Source organism: Centruroides vittatus, unplaced genomic scaffold, assembly GCF_030686945.1.
Source record: "Centruroides vittatus isolate TY-2023 unplaced genomic scaffold, ASM3068694v2 contig_273, whole genome shotgun sequence".
Classification (NCBI taxonomy): domain Eukaryota; kingdom Metazoa; phylum Arthropoda; class Arachnida; order Scorpiones; family Buthidae; genus Centruroides; species Centruroides vittatus.
The window spans coordinates 2,027,888-2,047,327 of NW_027121739.1; the positions used below are offsets into that span (position 1 = coordinate 2,027,888).

General features: G+C 32.5%; 3 protein-coding genes across 3 annotated transcripts in view; 1 reads left to right on the plus strand and 2 right to left on the minus strand.

Moving 5' to 3' along the window:
• LOC136971919 (glutamate receptor ionotropic, delta-1-like) overlaps positions 1-8,520 on the minus strand; it is a 28,961-nt gene extending 20,441 nt beyond the window's left edge. The window contains exon 1 of the mRNA XM_067266443.1: positions 8,440-8,520. Coding sequence (XP_067122544.1) covers positions 8,440-8,520 — 81 coding nt within the window. The remainder of the gene's footprint in view (positions 1-8,439) is intronic.
• A 747-nt stretch (positions 8,521-9,267) lies between these two features.
• On the plus strand, positions 9,268-10,212 carry LOC136971920 (uncharacterized). The gene is made up of 2 exons (XM_067266444.1): positions 9,268-9,287; positions 9,381-10,212. Exons 1-2 carry the CDS (start codon positions 9,268-9,270, stop codon positions 10,210-10,212), a joined length of 852 nt encoding a protein of 283 aa, XP_067122545.1.
• Positions 10,213-11,002: 790 nt separating this feature from the next.
• LOC136971921 (uncharacterized) lies at positions 11,003-18,764 on the minus strand. Its single transcript, XM_067266445.1, has 5 exons — positions 18,538-18,764; positions 17,222-18,244; positions 11,892-12,118; positions 11,268-11,527; positions 11,003-11,180 (listed from the first exon to the last, which is right to left on the minus strand). Exons 1-5 carry the CDS (start codon positions 18,722-18,724, stop codon positions 11,003-11,005), a joined length of 1,875 nt encoding a protein of 624 aa, XP_067122546.1. The 5' UTR covers positions 18,725-18,764.
• Between the last annotated feature and the right edge of the window lie 676 nt (positions 18,765-19,440).

Here is a 19,440-nt window from a genome sequence, read left to right on the forward strand (position 1 = left end):
AAAAATAACTTTTAACAATAGAATTGGTAAATAAATGAAACAATAATACAACTCAAATGTAAGAAAACAAATATTTGAATATGAATATAAAAATTAGCAATCTTTTCATACTTCATATTGTTGGGAAAATTAAATTTCGTTGTATTCTTTATTAGAAAAGTAAAGTTAATTAAATAACGGAAATCAATATTTCTGAATAGAAATGTTTATTTTTTCATAATTTAATCATAAACACAAGGTCTACTGTGTATTGTTTATCCACTTTTATATACAGTGGTATTACTAGGCTCTGAGAATCCTTGAAATGCGGGTAGACGAAGGTCTAGGATCCTCACACGGCATAAAAAATTTATATTAATATTTTAAAAGTTATATGCTGTTTATTATGATGATGAATATAAAAGAATGTATATACAAATGTCATTTTTTAGAACAAAGTGAAGAGCATAAAAGACAAAACGAATTTAAATTGCTACGAGAAATTGTTTATTGTGACATCGTCACAATGCCAGGCGGAAATTTTTAATCATATTTTTAATACTAAAAAAGTATTAAAAATAAGATTAAAGTAAAGTTAATTAAATAATTGATGATTATTTAATAATTTTTAATTAATATGATTATTTTTAATTGAAAATATATGCTCTCCGCCTCAAATTAGTAATGTCTTGCCCCTGTAAATCATACTTTTCTATTAGCTGTAGAGTTGTGAAGTTCATTTATTTGACTGCATTTTGAACTGAAATAGCATCACTTCCGGTTCGCGTCGGGAAGGTGGAATACAGTTAAACTGGGCCTTGTGCCGTTGATCTTTCAGTCTGTAATCTCATGATTCATTTATGCAACTGTGTTCTAGAGATTAAGAAAAAACACAAAAACAGAGGGAATTTATAGGTCTACAATTTTCTTTTTCATTGCAGTCAAATTAGTAACAGAAAGTGTAGGAAGTAAAACTAAAAAGTAAAAAATATATATATTTTACAAACTGAAGAATACATAAAAGCAATAAAAAGACAGAAATAAAATTTCTTCGTTTTTTTACAGTAGTTTGGTAGCATGATACTAAATACAAATCCGAATAAAATTTATTTACTTTTTACATCATTTATATGAATAATAGCATTTCTTTATATTTAAAATAACATTATTATTAATTGTATAGAAAATGACGCCCATCGTAAACACCTCTGTGGGATTATCGGTTATTATATACGTTTACATTATATATAATGCGATAACAACATACGAAAGAATAATTTATGTTATAAACCGAAAGAAACAACTGTATAGAATCTTAAAATGCTTACAATCTTGCATTAAAATAAAATGATAAAGTGAGTAAATAAAATTTGATATATAATCATTTTTTCGGAAAATACAGTCGACTCCGCATAAGTCGACACCCGGTTAACTCGGCGTCGTCGGTTACGTAGTCAGATTTTGTGGTCCCAGTCGACTTACATAGGCATTAATGTTAAAAAAACTCGGTTTACTCGACAACGTTTAACTCGTCACCACTGGATAAATCAACATACTTTTTCTATGTTGATTTATCCAGTGGTGACGGGTTAAACGATGTCGAGTAAACCGAGTTTTTTAACATTAATGCCTATGTAAGTCGACTGAAATCACAAAAACTGACTACGTAACCGACGACGCCAAGTTAACCGGGTGTCGACTTATGCGGAGTCGACTGTAGTAGTAAAAATGACTGATGTCCCGTTAAGCACAGAATACCGATAAGTTTCAACGGTTAAAGTTTACCTAGGGAACCCCAATGGCCGCGCTTCCGGAAATCTCGACGGCAGGTGATGTTAGAAATTCGGTGTAGGTGGCGCAATTTTTAAATAACGCTATCGTATGCAAATTTTTTGTTTTTCGTGACGGCTCGACTGCTGCGAGTGGTTTTTTTTCACCAGTTAAACATTTTTGAAGAAAAAATGCTACTTTCTGCTATTTTTAATAGTAAATAGGTAAGTTTTTATTCCGTCTACTTTTCGTGATGCAACGTGCCGGAATCGAGCCGAAATGGAAAGAACCGGAGTCCGTTCTAGCTGCTCCACAAAGCGACGAGTGTAAGAAGGGGGAAAAAAGTAAGGCACATTCGTGTGGCGAAACTAAAAATATCAAGTAGAAAAAGAAACATCAGAGATAGGGATCGCAAATCAAGGAAAAGCGAGAAGAAACGGAAAGGAAATGTATGACAGAGCGTCAAACACGTGAGTAACAGTTTATTTTGCAAGTTCAGCTAGCTATGAAATATAAAACAATCTTAAAACATTTATTTTTTACTAATGTAAATATTATTTTTTCAAAAAATTATACATACTAACTAATTTGCATAATTTTTTGAACGTAGTACGCGTGCGTAGTACAGCAAACAAAATGGCGACCGGAAGCGCGGCCATTGGGGTTTCCTAAGTAAACTTTAACCGTTTCAACTTCTAGTTTTATTTCGAAGTTAAGACAATGAAGAAAATATACACATTTTCAAGTCTATGTTTTATCCATTTTCACCAACCACAGAAGTAACAGCTAAAAACACATGAAGATAAACTTCACGAAAAGATAAACAATAAGTAGAAAATTCACGTAGTTATAACGATATCAACGTCAGCCTTTCTACAGAGGATCTGACGTTTTTACATTAAAAGCAGAAATATAATCTTCTTACCATACCTTCAAGTCCTTAACATATTTATAACTGGTCTGGCCCTCTAGTGGTGGTTCCGAGTATTCCAATTTCATTTACATATTGTTACATAACTCTGGATATCTTCTATTTCGAAGTTAAGACAATGCAGAAAATATACACATTTTCAGGTCTATGTTTTGTGATGAAAATGGATAAAACATAGACTTGAAAATGTGTATATTTTCTTCATTGTCTTAAGTTCGAAATAGAAGATATCCAGAGTTATGTAACAATTATAGTTTTATATTATACGTATAACTTGTTATTTTATGTTATTCGGTGATAAAGTCGAAAATAGGATAATATTAAAAGTTAATATAACATTTTTTAATTTTTATTTTTAACGTACTTTGCATAGTACCGCGTCTCATAGTTGCGTCATTCAACATCATGTGGTTATGTAAATTATGTCTTTTGGTAGTAGTGATGTCCTCAAAGTTAGATACTGTAATGTCTTTTCAAAATGACGTTAATGTATATTTCAGAAATTAATTTAAATTGCAATTATTTCCGTAACAACTTAGAAACCATTTAATTATTCTAATGTTTTGGGTATACGTACATGATTTTCCACAAGTACAGTATTGTGACGCTACGACAGTAATTTCCAGTGACATGGAAAGTATGGTCACTGCATACTGTCCTCTGTAGTATCTTGAACGCTACAAGTTCTATTTTTTTCTCTGACTAATTATGTCTTAATAAGCATTGTTGATAATCGAATTTTCACCGTATATGTGTTATTTACGACATATTTGATGGGACACGTAGACAGTACATTTGTGGTAAAAGGATATTTTACAGAATAAGAATATAAATATTTCAATTTTATCGATTCTGGATACGATTGTTCTGCAATACTATTCAATTCGAATTTATCAGGATATACCGTATTTACTCGAATATAAGACGACCTCGCATCAGCGCCGTAACTAGCCGTTTATGCGCCCGGTGCGAGCATCTGTAACTACGCCCCAAAACTATAACCTAAAACTTGGTCCAGGTCATTTCTGCGCCCCCGGGGTCTACGCCCTGTGCCTGGGCACCGCTGGCACCGCCCTAGTTACGGCACTGCTTCGCATATAAGAGAAGGTGTGATTTTAAAGATCAAAATAAAGAAAATTAGATTTATTAATACAATTCTAATTTTATTTCGTTTAATCACAAGTAAAATATCAAATGAACATAAATGCACACATTTTCCCGCAAAAATTACTAGCATTTTAAACTTTAAGGAACAATCTTGTAAAATCGATAATTTAATTTGTTCAAGCTGGACAATCGGAAACCTTTTTTTTTTTTTGTTAATTCTTAACAGTCGATACACTCTCCGTCGATTACACTTATGAGTTTCTCCGAATTCTGATTTCTGAATAATCATCTGTTTTTACGTGGGAATGGATAAAAACTTATATCGTGCTTCGTGTGATTTTCGAATTTCAATCTGAAATTCAATTCAAAAGCTTTGCTTTTCCTATTGCTATTCGTCTTTACTCCTGACAATATACAATAACGATTCAAACGACTCGGAGAAAATACTTCTGCTTTTAAATACAAGTGGGTGAGCATCCGGTAAAAAATGCGAATACACGGTTTACAAAAATTATTTGCAAAAACGCAAGGAATCTTTCGCTTGCGCGTATAGCACGACCTAGGTATTCGTAGCTGTGATAAATGAATATAAACCTCCTCTTATATGCGAGTAAATACGGTATTATTCTTTTTTTTTTCATAATCCGCATACGGCACTGAACACCTGAATGAGTGAAAAGTGTTTACAGAACGGGATGAATAAGGAAATAGTGAAAAGTTGTCAAAGATGACAACGTATTCATAAATTTTCATACCTGACGTCACATTACACCGAAATAGTATAATAGTTTGTCGTGGGTCCTCCACATGACGTACAGTACGTAGCTATACATGTTTAATTTGTTGCAGTGTGAATAGTACTTTCTTTTCTAGCGTAAATACATTCATCGTTATAGAGATTGATAGCATCTTCAAATGAATAATCGTTTAGAATAAATAATTTCTTTTCTCTCAAAGTACAGTTTATTACAGTTAAATTTGGAAGAATAGTGATGTCATCATTTTCAATTCTTTATTTCATTTACATAAAAAGTTTTAAAAATAATTATGTTTTTATTGAAAACTTAGTAAAATACACTTTATAGTAGTTATTAATTTTAATAAAATTAAATAACGAATTAATTAGTTAATATAGATGTATTTACTTTTTAAAATTAATACAATGTAGCTATTTTATGCAATTCGCGAGAAATTGTTACTGATAGAGTTAATAAAGTTTTAAATATTAAATTATATATATATTATATATATATCTTAAACTTATATATTTTTCAATATTTCTTTATTTTATTTTCTCATTTTTGCAAAACAAAATTATTATGTTTACACCCAAAACTGGTTTATAATTCGAGTCAAACAAAGGAAATGATAAAAAAAATCACTGAACATATTTAAATACAAAAATTAAATAAATCTATTTCATTTGCTTAGAAGAATAACGAATATAGTGATGTAAACAATAACTTAAACGTTCATTGAAAAACTTCCATAATTTGCATGGAATGTTTACAAAAAAGGGAAACACGAGGAAATTTTGTCTTTAATTTTAAAAAAAGTGACAAAATCATAAGTTGGAATAAACTAATCTTTCAGAAAGAACCACCATGAAAATCGACATAATTTAAAACTAAGTGAATAACCGTAACCAATGATTAGAGTATTGGATGACATCGATTTCTGAGAAACGATAAAAACTCTGAAAACAATTTTAGCGTTTTCGTTATTCGGCGAATGATTGTAGCTATTCTGTAATCTTTCCACTAAAAACGCTAAAACATTTCAAGGTTTCCAGTGGACAGATTACAGAACAGATGCAATCTTGTATAGGAATGTATCATAGTGCAATAATAAAATTATTTATATTCATAAAAATGTAATAATACTGTTCATAAATGTGAATCTAATACTGTTATCGGCAAAGATCTTTATTTCCTCACGAATCAGGAAAAAAAAAACAATTTGTTCTAGATATTTTCACACCGTGATAGAGATATTGATTTTCACAAAAGACACAATGCTTCTGTTGACAGCAGAACTTAAAACCCTCTGTTCCTACATAATCAAACGACAGCGATACCATTTACTTTTCTTCTCAAAAATACCACAATTTAACAATTCTTAGATTTTATGATTCATTTGGATGACACTAACATAATAACACTTTATACAAATAAAATTATAATTTTTATTCTATTTCTATATAAGAAAACATTATAAACACGTTGCTTTCGAATTCGCTAATAAAATACCAATTTATTATATTTAATGTCATTTTACTAATAGCTGCTGCAGGAAATGATGCAAAAATAAATAAACAAATAAATAAAAACTACAATAAAATTGTACCTATAATATTTTATGTGCACAATTACATGTATTTACATAAAAACACAATCATTTAGGCTACTACAAAATACAATTAATAAATTAATACAAGATAAATATATTCAAATTCAATTTCTCTTCGTAATTACTGTATATCCAAAGTATTTATAATTTACAGTAAAACCTGAAAAGTTGGATACCTTCATAACTTGGAAACGTATCACTTGCACAAGACAAGTTATCGATATTATAGTGTATTTTATCTTTTATGACTGAAAACCTCGCTGTCTCGTATCATGAACTCTCTTACATTTTCTATATGTTTGTACGTCTCTTAAATATTACTTGATGGCAGCACCATGTTGGACACCAAATGATATCTGTCTAGTGACAGACTAAAGCCAGCTTTATTGGCTAGTAGATAGCACTACGTGATCATATTGTTTAAAAGGAAGAGATTTGAAAATATGAGCTGCAAGAATAACATCACATTATCTGTTTAGTTGTTCAAACACAGACAATAGCATCACAGAAGATATGCAGGATGTTACAGTGTAAGTACATTTGATATTTGAAATTCACAAATCTGATATATTTGCTATTGGGTATCTTGACAGAAACTATAAAGAGCTGATACGTATATGAGAACGTCAGAACCAATTATACTTTAGTTAGTTACTTTAGTTCAATCGCCATTATAACTTTAAAGTCTGAAAAGTAACGCATCTAGATGTTTTTAAAAACTCTTCCAATGTCCAAACCATCTGAAAAATCTTAATTATGTTTTTTCCATGGATGCTTTCGCTATCACATGCAAATCACAAAATCCTTTTCAGAATAATGTTTCTAAATACATAAAATACAATTACAAAAAATTAGTTATATACTAATGCATTTATTGAAATTAATACTTATAATATAGTAATAGATAATTATTATCAATTTCACACAAGACCAAATTAAAAGTGACAGCTTAAATGCAAACGAAATAAAGAAAATTTACAGTTAAAATGTTTATTAAGATTATTTATATGAAGTTTTAAAACGGTAATATTTCAGACAATCTGAAAGTCTAAATGTCTATGTTACAGACACAAAAATTGTTGAGCTACTTCCATATTCGGTGTAATGGTGATTAATATGACATTTCGAAAAAATAGAATAATTATTGTTTTATACCTCTAATGAGTTTGATTAATGGAAAGGCTTTATTTGTGCAGAAATATTTTAATATTATTTAAGCATTTCAATAAAAAGGTTCGACACACATTTATTAATAATAAATTAAATAGTTTTTATATTAAGAAATATATGGAATATATTTAATGTGTTATTCTTCGGAATATATTTAATGTGTTACTCGAGTTATCTTTACAATTTTTCATAATAGCAAGGAGAAATTCATTCTTAACGAGCAATTATATATTGTGACATGGTCACAACGCCAGGCTGCAATTTTCGATCATATATTTGATTCATTTAATTGAAAATACATGCTCTCCATCTAAAATTAGTAGTGTATTGTCCTTGTACATCACGCTTTTCCCGCTAGGAATAGAGTCATGCCAGTCATCTGTTTAACATCTTTCAGGAGAAAGGTTTTAAATTTACTATGTATGAACTTCTAGTTTGCATTGAAAGTTCATATATAGTTAATTGAGACTAATGCCCCTATACCTTCCAAATCTGCTCTTGGATTTCATTTATTTATCACCGTTTTCGAGATTAACGAAAGGCAGCCAGACAGACGATTGACAATGGAAATTTATAGGTCTACAATTCTTTAAATTGCAGGCCAACATACGATCAATCGAAATAAGAATTGCGAAGTTGGGGCTAAAGTGTTAAACGCGAAAACGTGTACGTTGGGAAGTTCAGCGCCGCTTTTCTGTAAGCGTAGAAGTTTGACAATGACGTTTGGAATGTCAAGCATGAAGGCGTCATCAGCAGCGTTAACAACCTCCTAGGTAGCTACAAGTCTCTGATGGTCATCAGCCTGGACATTGCAAAGACTTTTGACAGTGCCTGGTGGCCCTCTATTCTTTACCGCCTTAGAACCAAGGATTGCCCTGCTAATTATTTTTTTTTTGTAACTCTTTCCACTCTTGTGGGCACTAAGAGGGTCTCTTATAGTAAGCCTATTATGGGTTCGGCTAGGCCCACAATGGAGCGGCCGGGTGGGTTGGCACGGGGACCGACATATCCGGATGCACCACCCCTCTGAAAAATTCATGGGGATTTTTCGACCTGTCCGGATTCGATCCCCAGGGCGGCAGGCTGCTATCCTTGACCGCTCGGCCATCCAGCCTACCCCTGGTAATCTTTACCGAATAATTACTGACTACCTCACTAACTGCTCCGCCATTCTTAACTATGGAGATCACGATGTATGCCGGAGCGTGGTCCATGGCTGCCCACAGGGTTCTGTTTGTGGCCCTTTGCTATGGAAAGTTGTATTTGATAATTTCCTCCACCAAAATTTTGGGCAATGATGGCATATGCGGATGATGTGCTGGTGCTGCTGAGTGGATGTTCTCGGACAGAACTGGAGCGCAATGGAAACCATATTTTGGAACAAGTCCTCGATTGGGGAACCAAGAATAAGCTAACATTCAATGCTGCCAAGACCTGTGGCATCGTATTTAATAAGCCAAGGCAACCTAATCTGTACCGAAGAGTGCCAACTGTCAAGATGGGCGATCATTCTGATCTCATAAAGAAAACTATTAAGTACTTGGGAGTTGTCTTGGACTCTCGCTTATTATGGAACACCCACACCCAGTATATTACAGATCGCACCAGGAAAATCTTCAATGCTCTGGCAGGCATGGCAAGGAAACGTTGGGGCCTGGCAGCCGAAGCCCTTGATGCGATATATAATCAGATTTTCCCGCCAATCACTACATATGCTTGTGGAAGCTGGGGCATGATATCACCAAATCCCATATGAAAAGGAAATTTATCACTACCCTACGAAGAGCTCTTCTTCAAATTACCAAGGCGTATAGCACCACCCGAACGCTTCTTTACAAGTTTTGGCAAAAAAGGCACCCATCAACTCAGATTGGAGTTGAGGGCAGTGATATCCCTCAACTCCAAACTGTGGCACATAAAATGGGGTCGAGATATCTATACTGATAATCACTGTATTAAACATGAAGACTTGGAGACCAATGTGAGCTTTTTCAATTCCTGGCACCCAGCGACTGCTTGCAATATCTGTTTTCGACACCTCTAACCAGACTGACCTCCATATTTTCACCGACAGATCTAAAACCGACTCGAACGCGGGCTGTGGCTTTGCTGTTTTCAATAATGACGAAGAAATTGCTACGGGCCATTTGAAGCTTGGGGAGCACTGCTCTGTCTTCCAGGCAGAGCTTCTTGCCATTAGAAAAGCCATTGACTGGTCAAATGATAATTACACTAATAAGGAAATCGCTATTATTATAGACAGCGCTTCTGCAATGGCACTCCTTCAGGCCAAGTCTTATCATCCCATTGCCACTGGCATTCACGAAGCTGTTATCCACTCTCCCAACCATTTTCACATCAGCTGGACCAGAGCTCACCAGGGCACCCATGGTAATGACAGGGCGGATGCTATTGCCAAACAAGCTTCCACTGACAATTCCCTGCCCTTCTCTTATAATAAAATTAACATCAGGGCCATCAAAGGCATCCTTTGGCAGGATCTCCTTGCCTCTTGGCAGGACGAATGGAATCATAACGACTCCATCACCTTTAACTTTATTCCAGATATAAAGGACTTTTTGACTCTTAAGTGGTACACTCCCAACCACCATTTTTCTCAGTTTCTGACCAACCATGGTAGGTTCTTTACCTACCTGGCTAGGTTTAAAGGGACTACTAACCCTTCTTGCACCTTCTGTGGAACCTCTGATGGCAGCACCCACTACACCCTGCAATGCCCGCTTCTGGAGTTGGAACGACTCCACCTGAACACAACCATCGAGACCCACGACGACAACTGGCCCCTTCAACACCTGGACAGTCTTTTTAAATATAAAGACACCTACAGTTCCTTTTTCCACCTTATTTCTGTGTATTTTAAAAGAACACCTGTACCTGACTACTGAATTCTTGGCAACGGCTAGCGGCGATTTTCATCCTGCTCCTCAGCATGTTCACCTATCCTCTGCTTGTGTATTGCACAGTTCATTGTAGATTTTGTAAATATTTGTAAATATTGCATTTTATTTCTCTTTATTCTATCATATGTATTTGTATTGTATTTAACTGTATTTTATTTTATCGTACTGTATTTTATCCCACTTTTGTTTTTTATTTGTTTATCATAACTTTGTTTTACATTTTAATTCTGATGTATAAATTTTAATAATCTTATCTTTGTCACGCCATTGCACTTTAATTGTATTATTGTATTATTTTTTTAAAATTTTTTTTGTATTCTTGTTGTTTTTATTTACACTGTATACAGTATTTTAATTTGCCGTATCTACGTTCCTATGTATTGTAATCTACACTCTGATCTATTGTATCTTATCATTTGTCGCGCTTGCACCCGGTTATGTTATACTACGGTACCGGGAATGTACCTTTTTGGTATTTTATTTAATAACTAACTAACTGTCGAGCCTGATTCCAGACTTTCCAAACGCCATTGTCAAACTTTTAGGCTTACTGGAAAGTGGCGCTGAACGTCCGACATACCCGTTTTCGCGTTTATAACTTCGGATCCAACCTCGCTAATAAAAAAAAATCTGTGTTTTTCGAGTACAATACTAAACAATAATTTTCTTCATTAAAAGTGTACTAAAAAGATCTATATATGGCAATTTCCATAGAATAATAGATTTATAAACGTCATTAATTAATAATTTCTATTTGACTTATCACAGAATCCAATTACCAATTCAGTAATAAAACAGAGTAGAGATAATATGTAACCAATAACCAGAACAACGAAACTTCCGCAAGTTCTTCTAACTTTAATGGGTGAACTTCGTACTTATCTTCATGTAGAGGAGGATATTCTTTTTCCATTATATGTTGAATAATTCCAGTTTCGTATAAACGAGATATTCTAAAATCAAGCATGTATATATAATACATTAGAATTTATCTTGCACAAATTTACGAGCAAAAATCTAAAGTAATTACACATTCTTACATTTTGTTGATAGAACTTTTGTATGGGAAATCTTTTCTAACCATGTATCCTGCAATCATCATAATAAAATTATCTTCACTTAGTGATGATTTCCCTTGAAATACCGGCAAAACTTTTGCTCTTGCAAAGAACTGTGACGTAATATATGCGTAACGTTCATTTTTCAGTTTGGTAGCTACAGCTGATGGGTCTAATAGTAACGTATCTGGATTCTTTTCCATATAATCTATTAATATTTTTATATCAGTTGACTTTTTTCCCTGAAAAAAACGTATATGCAATTAAACCCATTTATTTTTGTACTACATAAACACATCGTATAGCTTTGTTTCTCGTGATAAATCATTAATTATTAAACTAAATTAAATGATAAAAATTTATTTTTAAATATAGTTTTTTTATTGTTTCACATTAGTATAAAATTGGCGTCGATCATTTTATTTAACAATATTAGCTAAAAAGGTAAAAAAGAAAACCTAAATAACAAATTTTAGAAACGATTTATTTTAGAAAACCGAGGTATAACTATATTTAAACAAATATACTAGTAGAAGTGTAGGTTAGACTGAAATTTCAAAAATAAACTTTGTATATTTAATTTATAATTATAAAAATTCACTTAACTTTTAAAAATAAGTCTATTCCGAATGGAAATGTGCCACTCGAATATTCTCCGTTTTTGACGGCAGTGGCTAATTGATTTATGGTTCTTGGAACCGATTGGTAAGAAGGTTTAGTCAGAAACGAAATTAAAGTTCCAGCGTAACCAAATGCTAACACGCAGGTCGATAAGAGACATATTCCGATGGATAATCTAGAAGAGCAATTTGTTGTCTTGCACAGATTAGTCCCTAATTATAAGGGTTACAAGAAATATTAATGCAGGGATAATCACAAAAATGTGCTTAGTATATTTACGTACAAACCTTTCATGGAGCATGATGCAAACAGAAACAAGAAAGCTCTCTGTATCGACCAAAAATTTCTGGATTTCTTTATATTTTGTCCACAGTTTATTATCTGCGGTAAGACGATCCCAAGTAACACCAAAGAAACTCCCAGAGTAATCCAAAGCTAACGTATTAATTCAAATAAATTTTTATATATAAAAATAAACAATTTACATCAATATTATCGTTTTGAATTGAAATCTTATTTATGAAATGCACCTTATATTAGTTTTAAACATTCACATTATATTTTCAAGCAATACAGAAAATATAAATAAAAAATAATACTCATTTCTTCTGTAATTATTACCAAATTTATTTGGAGGGTAAGCTTTAATTTTTCGTAAAAATCTTCATTATGTTACCATTAAATGTATCCCGTTTGACCTGGTACACGATTTTAGAGTTGAATTATATCTCATCCTGAAATTCTGTAATGTAATTTAAGAGTTTTGTGTCTTTGTAATTGTAGTTAATACTATCGAGAATATTTTACAGTTATTATCTACGGTAGTCATTTTCTGGCCCGTACATGTATATTAATGTGTGTGTCCAGTTTCAAATAAGTGCAAAAATTAAAATTTGCCGTTTATTTTTTTAGTAACATCAATTATATGTATGTAAAAGTAAACATGTGTTAAATTATTATTGCATTACTGTCCTTATTTAATATATTATATATTTGTCAACATGGACATTAATCATCAACAGGACAATTATATTGGTGTTAAGCATTTACACAAGAATGAGGAAATGAAAAAAAAACAGACTTTCTTTATTAAGCTACCTGTACACACACAACGATTATAATCTGTGTTTCGGGCTATCATGCCCCCAATTATCAGGATTACAAGGATTACAATATTTAATTATAAATAATAACCGTTGAATTCTCTAATGGTAGCTGTATTATTTGTTCAGTAAGTAATTGTTTCTTCAATCCGAAAAAGAATCCCTTCGGTCCGAAAGAATCCCTTTTAACCTGAATAGCTGTGAGGTAGTCTACCGAAAGGATTCTTTTTCGGATTAAGACACAATTACTTACTGTATAGATAATAAATAACTAATTAAGAAATTATATAAATATAAATAAAAATGGTTTACCGACATTGATTTATAAACTTACGATATACAGACATCCCAATACCGACAATAATTGGTTTTTATATTTAATTTTACTTTGCTTCATATTCCTATATAAAAATTAAAAGTACAGTAAGACCCCGTTTAACGCTGGGGATGCGTTCCTAGACGAGAAAGCGCTAAGCGAAACAGCGTTAAACGAAGTCATTTTAACATAGAGTAAATAGGGATAGGTGAACACGCGACCAAAAATAAAAAGATTTTATTTTAATTTTAGGTTATTTTTATATTTATTTGCATAATAATATATGTTAAATAACACATTAACATAGGCACACAGTAATGTAAATTTCATTTTTGTGATGAAGGTCCAGGCTCATCTCAAATTCTTAAGATCGCATCCAAAACGCCTCGTTTCGCTTTTGCATTCCTTTCAAAATCTGGATCATTCGCTAGAATTTGATTAACGATTTCAGTAATCGTTACCAAACTTTTACTAAGGAAATTTGTAGAGAAATTCGTTTGGTTCTTCGTTTTCAGAATCTCTATTTTCCAGTTCTACATGAATTCCTTTTTGTGCCAGTTCTTGAAAGTCGTCGTTGGCAAGGCTCTCACCAGAAACCTGTGATAACTCCAAAATATCCTGCTCATCTGCATCTCCTAGTCATGCTGTATATATTAGATTGACAATTTGGTCAACCTAATGATACAGCGATAGGCGCTTCTCGTTGAGAATTCTTGGATACCTTCAGCCATAACTTTTTCCATACTCTATTCACGCATTTATCAGTTAATTCTTGCCAAGCCAAGCCGATATTGTCTATGGCATCCATGATGTTATATTTTTTAAAGAATTGCACCAAACAAACGGAGATTTAAAGAAAGGACACTTTTTTGCCACCTTTTACTGATTGGTTCGTGTTTGTAAATAATTGTATAGGGGAAAAATGTGATCACGTGACATAGGTGTCGCGCCTATCGATACGGTTGTAAACAAGCTGTTCCGTTCGAAGGATAGCTTACTTTATAATAATGGAAGAACGAAAATATTTTTTAGGAAGGTTAACAACGGTACAATTAAAGGAAGAATTAAAAAAGTACAATGCCAAGTTAGCTGGTAGAAAAGCCGATTTAATAGAAAGGTAAGTTAAAATAATCTACATCTATATTTTTATCGTTAATTATTACATTTATAATTTCAAGTCCTTATAACTATTACATGATAAGGTAACTTACCAGTATATGAAAGTTTTAAGGATAAGATTTCACAAAATGCACATTTTTCGTCGATAAAAACATTTAAAGATCAGTAAAGTTGTCATTGATTCTTTTCACATTTGCCTAACCAAAACATAAGGTCAAAACTTTAAAATGAAGTTTTTTCCTCTTGGAATATGGTCATGTACTGAACCTGATATATTATAACCAATTTATACCAGTATCTGAAATGTTAACTGTACCGATAGGTTATCACTGTAATTTAGAACAACAATCAACACAAACAAAACTACTTTCTATGAAGTTCTAAGACAATATAAGAGATATATATCTGAATCTTTTACCAAGAGAAAACAATTTTTGGAGTAATTAAAATAAATATAATCAAAATGTCTTTTTTATTGGTCACAAGTCTTCTTACTTGTTTCATTAATTTAATGCAATAAGACTAATTTCTTCACCAATAAACTTTTTGTACAAGTGAATTTTTGCCCATTTCCTTTTACTAAATCTGGCATACACTATATATATATGCCATATTTAGGTGCTTGTCAATACTGTTCAGTTACCTTATACTGTTTATTTTTATATTATATGTAATATATTAAGGTAAAAATATAATATATAATAATAATTTTTGCCTTTCCTGTCAATGAGACAGAAAAAACTAAATAAAATATTAGTGATCATATGTTAACTAGTTATTAAACTTGTTTACAATAATTTTCAGGTTATTGGCATATGAGAGGAATCAGGAAACTCATAATTTTTCTATATCCTGTGATAGCTCTCCTGAACTCAAACTTCCTGATTCATCTGAATATAAGGATCTCTCTCCAAGTTTACAAATACCAGTTTTGACTATAGATACAATTGATGCCTACATGGAGATGTCAGATCAAAGAATGCCACTGTCTGCTTTGCAGATGTATTTTAATAAATTCTTATTAACAATAAGAGGAACAAAAGAAAAAAAATTTCATATTTTAAAGGTAATGTAAAATCTGAATTAACCAAGGGGAACACATATTATACAGATTTAGTAATTACAGATGATGGGGTTATAGAAAATGCAATATGTGAATGTACAGCAGGTAAAGGGCCTAAAGCATATTGCAAACATGTATGTGTAACACTATTGGCAATAGAAGAATACGGAAGAACAGGCAATTATAAGTGTCACAAAACATGCACTCAGGTTCTGCAAACATTCCATCAGCCTACCCGCCAACATAAAGGTTCCCCAATTAAGGCTAGTGAGCTTCCATTTCATTTATTTAAGAAGAGAGGAATGAAAAGGAAACGATTAGAAGACATGAAATTTGACCCCAGACCATCTGGCAGTTCAATCTCTGATTATACAAACTTTGTTATTAATTTGGCAATGAACATGCAAAGTGGTTGTGCAATACCGATATTACAATTAAGGCAACCAGCAAACATGAGGGCTTTAGAGTCAGATCATGATTATTGCAAAAGCACAATGTCCGAAATGTTTTTAAAAGCTTTACATGTAACTGAAGCAAGTAGGGAGTACATAGAACATTTGGAAAAAGAGACCCGATTACAACGAAAAAGTGCAGTTTGGAAGAAGGAACATTTGTTGCATTTGACATCTTCAAACTTTGGAAAAGTTTGTAAATTAAAATCAGCAGACAGACTAAAATTGTGTGACTCGTTACTGTCAAGTAGGCCAATAAAAAGTAAGGCAATTTCTCATGGCTTAAGGTATGAAAAAGAAGCAATTGAAGCATATTCTTCTTTTGAAAATACTCCTGTGAAAGAATGTGGCATGTTTCTTCATCCAAAATACCCATTCTTAGCTGCAAGTCCAGATGGGCTTGTGGATGATGATAAAATATTAGAAGTTAAATGTCCTTACTCCAGTTTTAAACTTTCTGTGAATGTGCAAAATGTACCATATTTGGAATGTACTGATGACAAAATTACTTTAAAACGGAATCATGATTATTTTTATCAAATCCAAGGTCAATTAGCAGTGACAAATAGACAAGTTGCTCACCTGTTTATTTACACAAAAAGTGACTTCAAAGTTTTTATCATTCCAAGAGATGATAAATTTATTGCAGACATGACTAAAACACTAATTATGTTTTTCCATGAGTATTTTAAGCCAGCTCTTTTAAAAAAGATGTTCTATAAACATTAAGTTTATAAAATAATTGAGCTAATTGTTATTTTTATTTTACAATTTGAGTTTATGTAAAATTTTTCTAGATGGTAAATTTTTTAAATAATAAAAAGAGATTTTGTTTTAAAGATTAAAATTTTTTATTTGCTTACAAATTTACAAACATTTATTCAACTATAGTACAAATTTTAAAACCACTATATTACTTTGAATTGAAGTTCCATAATGAAGACCTTACTGTGTATGCTAGTATACATTCTTAATCTTAGAATTTATAAGCAGACAAAAATTTAAAAATACTATAAATGGAAAACTTAAATTAGGCTAGAGTCTAGAATGAAAAAAACATTATATACAGAATTAATAGAGCTAGACTAACAGTGAAACAAATTAAGCATCTCTGCCAACAATGCATGGTCTAAAATTGCATAACATAAAACATATAAATATAATTTCACTGCCAAGTTTGGTTACTGTCGGATGCATGTGTTGCCTCAAAATCTTATATGTACGAGCCATTCCTATAATACGTTCAATATGTATTTTTTTACTAGATATTTTTTTGTCTCGAGATGATAAACTGCTGCTCAGCTGTGCTTTTCCTCTCATAAAAGTGGGTGTATTTACCACAACATCTTTAGTAATTAGCAAGTCCTGAATGTTAAAACCTCTATCAGCCATTACACAGTCTTTTGCCTCTGTTATTTTACACAGTGAAGACCTTTCTGCAATCTGTCGATCACTTGCAGAACCACCATAGGCTTCTGAAACAAAACTTACTAGACCACCTGGTGTGCAACCTACAACTGCTTTTAATGTGTTGTCATTTTTATATGATGACCATGTAGCCTGCTGTGCAACAGGATTTTTTGGTTTGCTTATTTTGCATTCTAGAGAATCAATGATAACTCTAGTATTTGGAAATTTCATTTTAAAATCTCTAGGCATGTATGTATCAACAAGAGATCTTTCACTCCATATATCCAACTCTTGCCATTGTAAATACATGAAATTGATCCAAGTAATGAAAACGTTTCGTACTGTTTCTTCAGATACACTAAACATCCTACTCAACTCAAAATTTGCTGTATTCAATCTTAATTTTATTAAAGTCAAGAACAACTGGTTTGGCACTGCAAGTGTTACAACCTGAAACTTGTAATATTTTAAGCTGTATGCTGCTGGTCCCAAACTTTGTAGTACAAAATTGAAAGAATTGTAGTTCTCTAACCCAGTATAGTAATGTATAGCATTGTTGTCAAACTCAAATCTTTCAACTGACATTGGGACTTCAAAAGTATGGGTCTGTGTAGTTACACAGACCATAGTGCTTGCCACATTATTTTCAATAAGACAAGTAGCCTTTTCCTCCTCCTCATCTATTATTACTTCTCCTCCTATTTCTAATGTACCAGTATCCATTATATAGCATGCATCATGATTATCTTGAACTTTGCGTTCACGGTTTTCTCTTCTTGCTCGTCTGCTCGCAACCGAAGGTGCCTCTTTTTTAGACCAAAGAAATACATTTGGTACAGCATCAGCCTTCAGTTGTCTCTTTGCTGGGATGTTTCCTAATAAAGTAAAATAAATCTATTTATTTTTCATTTAGCATAAAGAATTAACAATTAAATCCATGATACTATATATATTTTTTATCCTTTGTTAACTTAGCATTAATGCTATGTAAGTGCTCAAAACTAGCCTCTACTGTTAGGGCTTATCACGCCTAGATATTAAAACTAAACAGAGACTTTTGATGTAAACATCAAGTATTTTTCAAGCGAGGTGTTTGAAGCTTCTTAATTGCTAATAGCTTGAAAAAAATATTGTACAGTTATTATAATTCTTTAAATAATGTGCTTACCAAAGATATTAATTTCCTTATACTGATCAGGTGTGAAGTGATTTTTACACACGAGACTGGATGAAGTTGGTTTCCAATTTGCTCTTTTAACGGCGTGAATCCATTTCTTTCGCAATGCTGGATTTTTTGGAAACTTGTGACCACCACTATTAGAACAATGTGGTACACAGCACCACGTACTTGGCATTTTTGAAACTTAAAATATTTATTAGATTTTCGTTTAAAGAAAAAACAAATGGTACTTTACAACCGACAACGTATCGCTTAGTCTGTTTACGACCTCATCGATACTAGCGCCGCGTGCGGAGTAGATTTCACTTTTTTCCCCTATTATGTACGAATTACTGAAATGCCGCGATAATTAAAATCGGCATAAATGTTGAGCTTTTTTTTAGGCTTCCAGCAGACCGCGTTATATCGAATCAACGTTAAGCGGGGTCTTACTGTATTTTATTAAAAACATGTTAAAACTACCAATTCTGTTAAAAAGGTTTATATTTATAATGTTCGTTCTATCAAGTTACACAGTAGCGAGGTTGAAGCGGAAGTTTTCAACGCGAAAAACGTGTACGTCGGATGTTCGGCGGCGCTTTCCTGCAAGCCTAGAAGTTTGACAATGGCGTTTGGAATGTCGAGCATGATTCCATTGACTTTCCAAGCACCATTGTCAAACTTCTAGGCTTACAGGAAGGTGGCGCTGAACGTCCGATGTACACGTTTTCGCGTTTATAACTTCGGCCTCAACGTTGGTAATATTGACGCGTGTTGAACTTATCAAGCTATTAACACTCATTCGTTATCTAAGACGGCTGCCCATGATTGGTGAATTATTCTGCCTAAGTTATTGTTTATTCTATTTTTCTCATTTTTTATATAACTGCCATACAGCATACATGTATATTT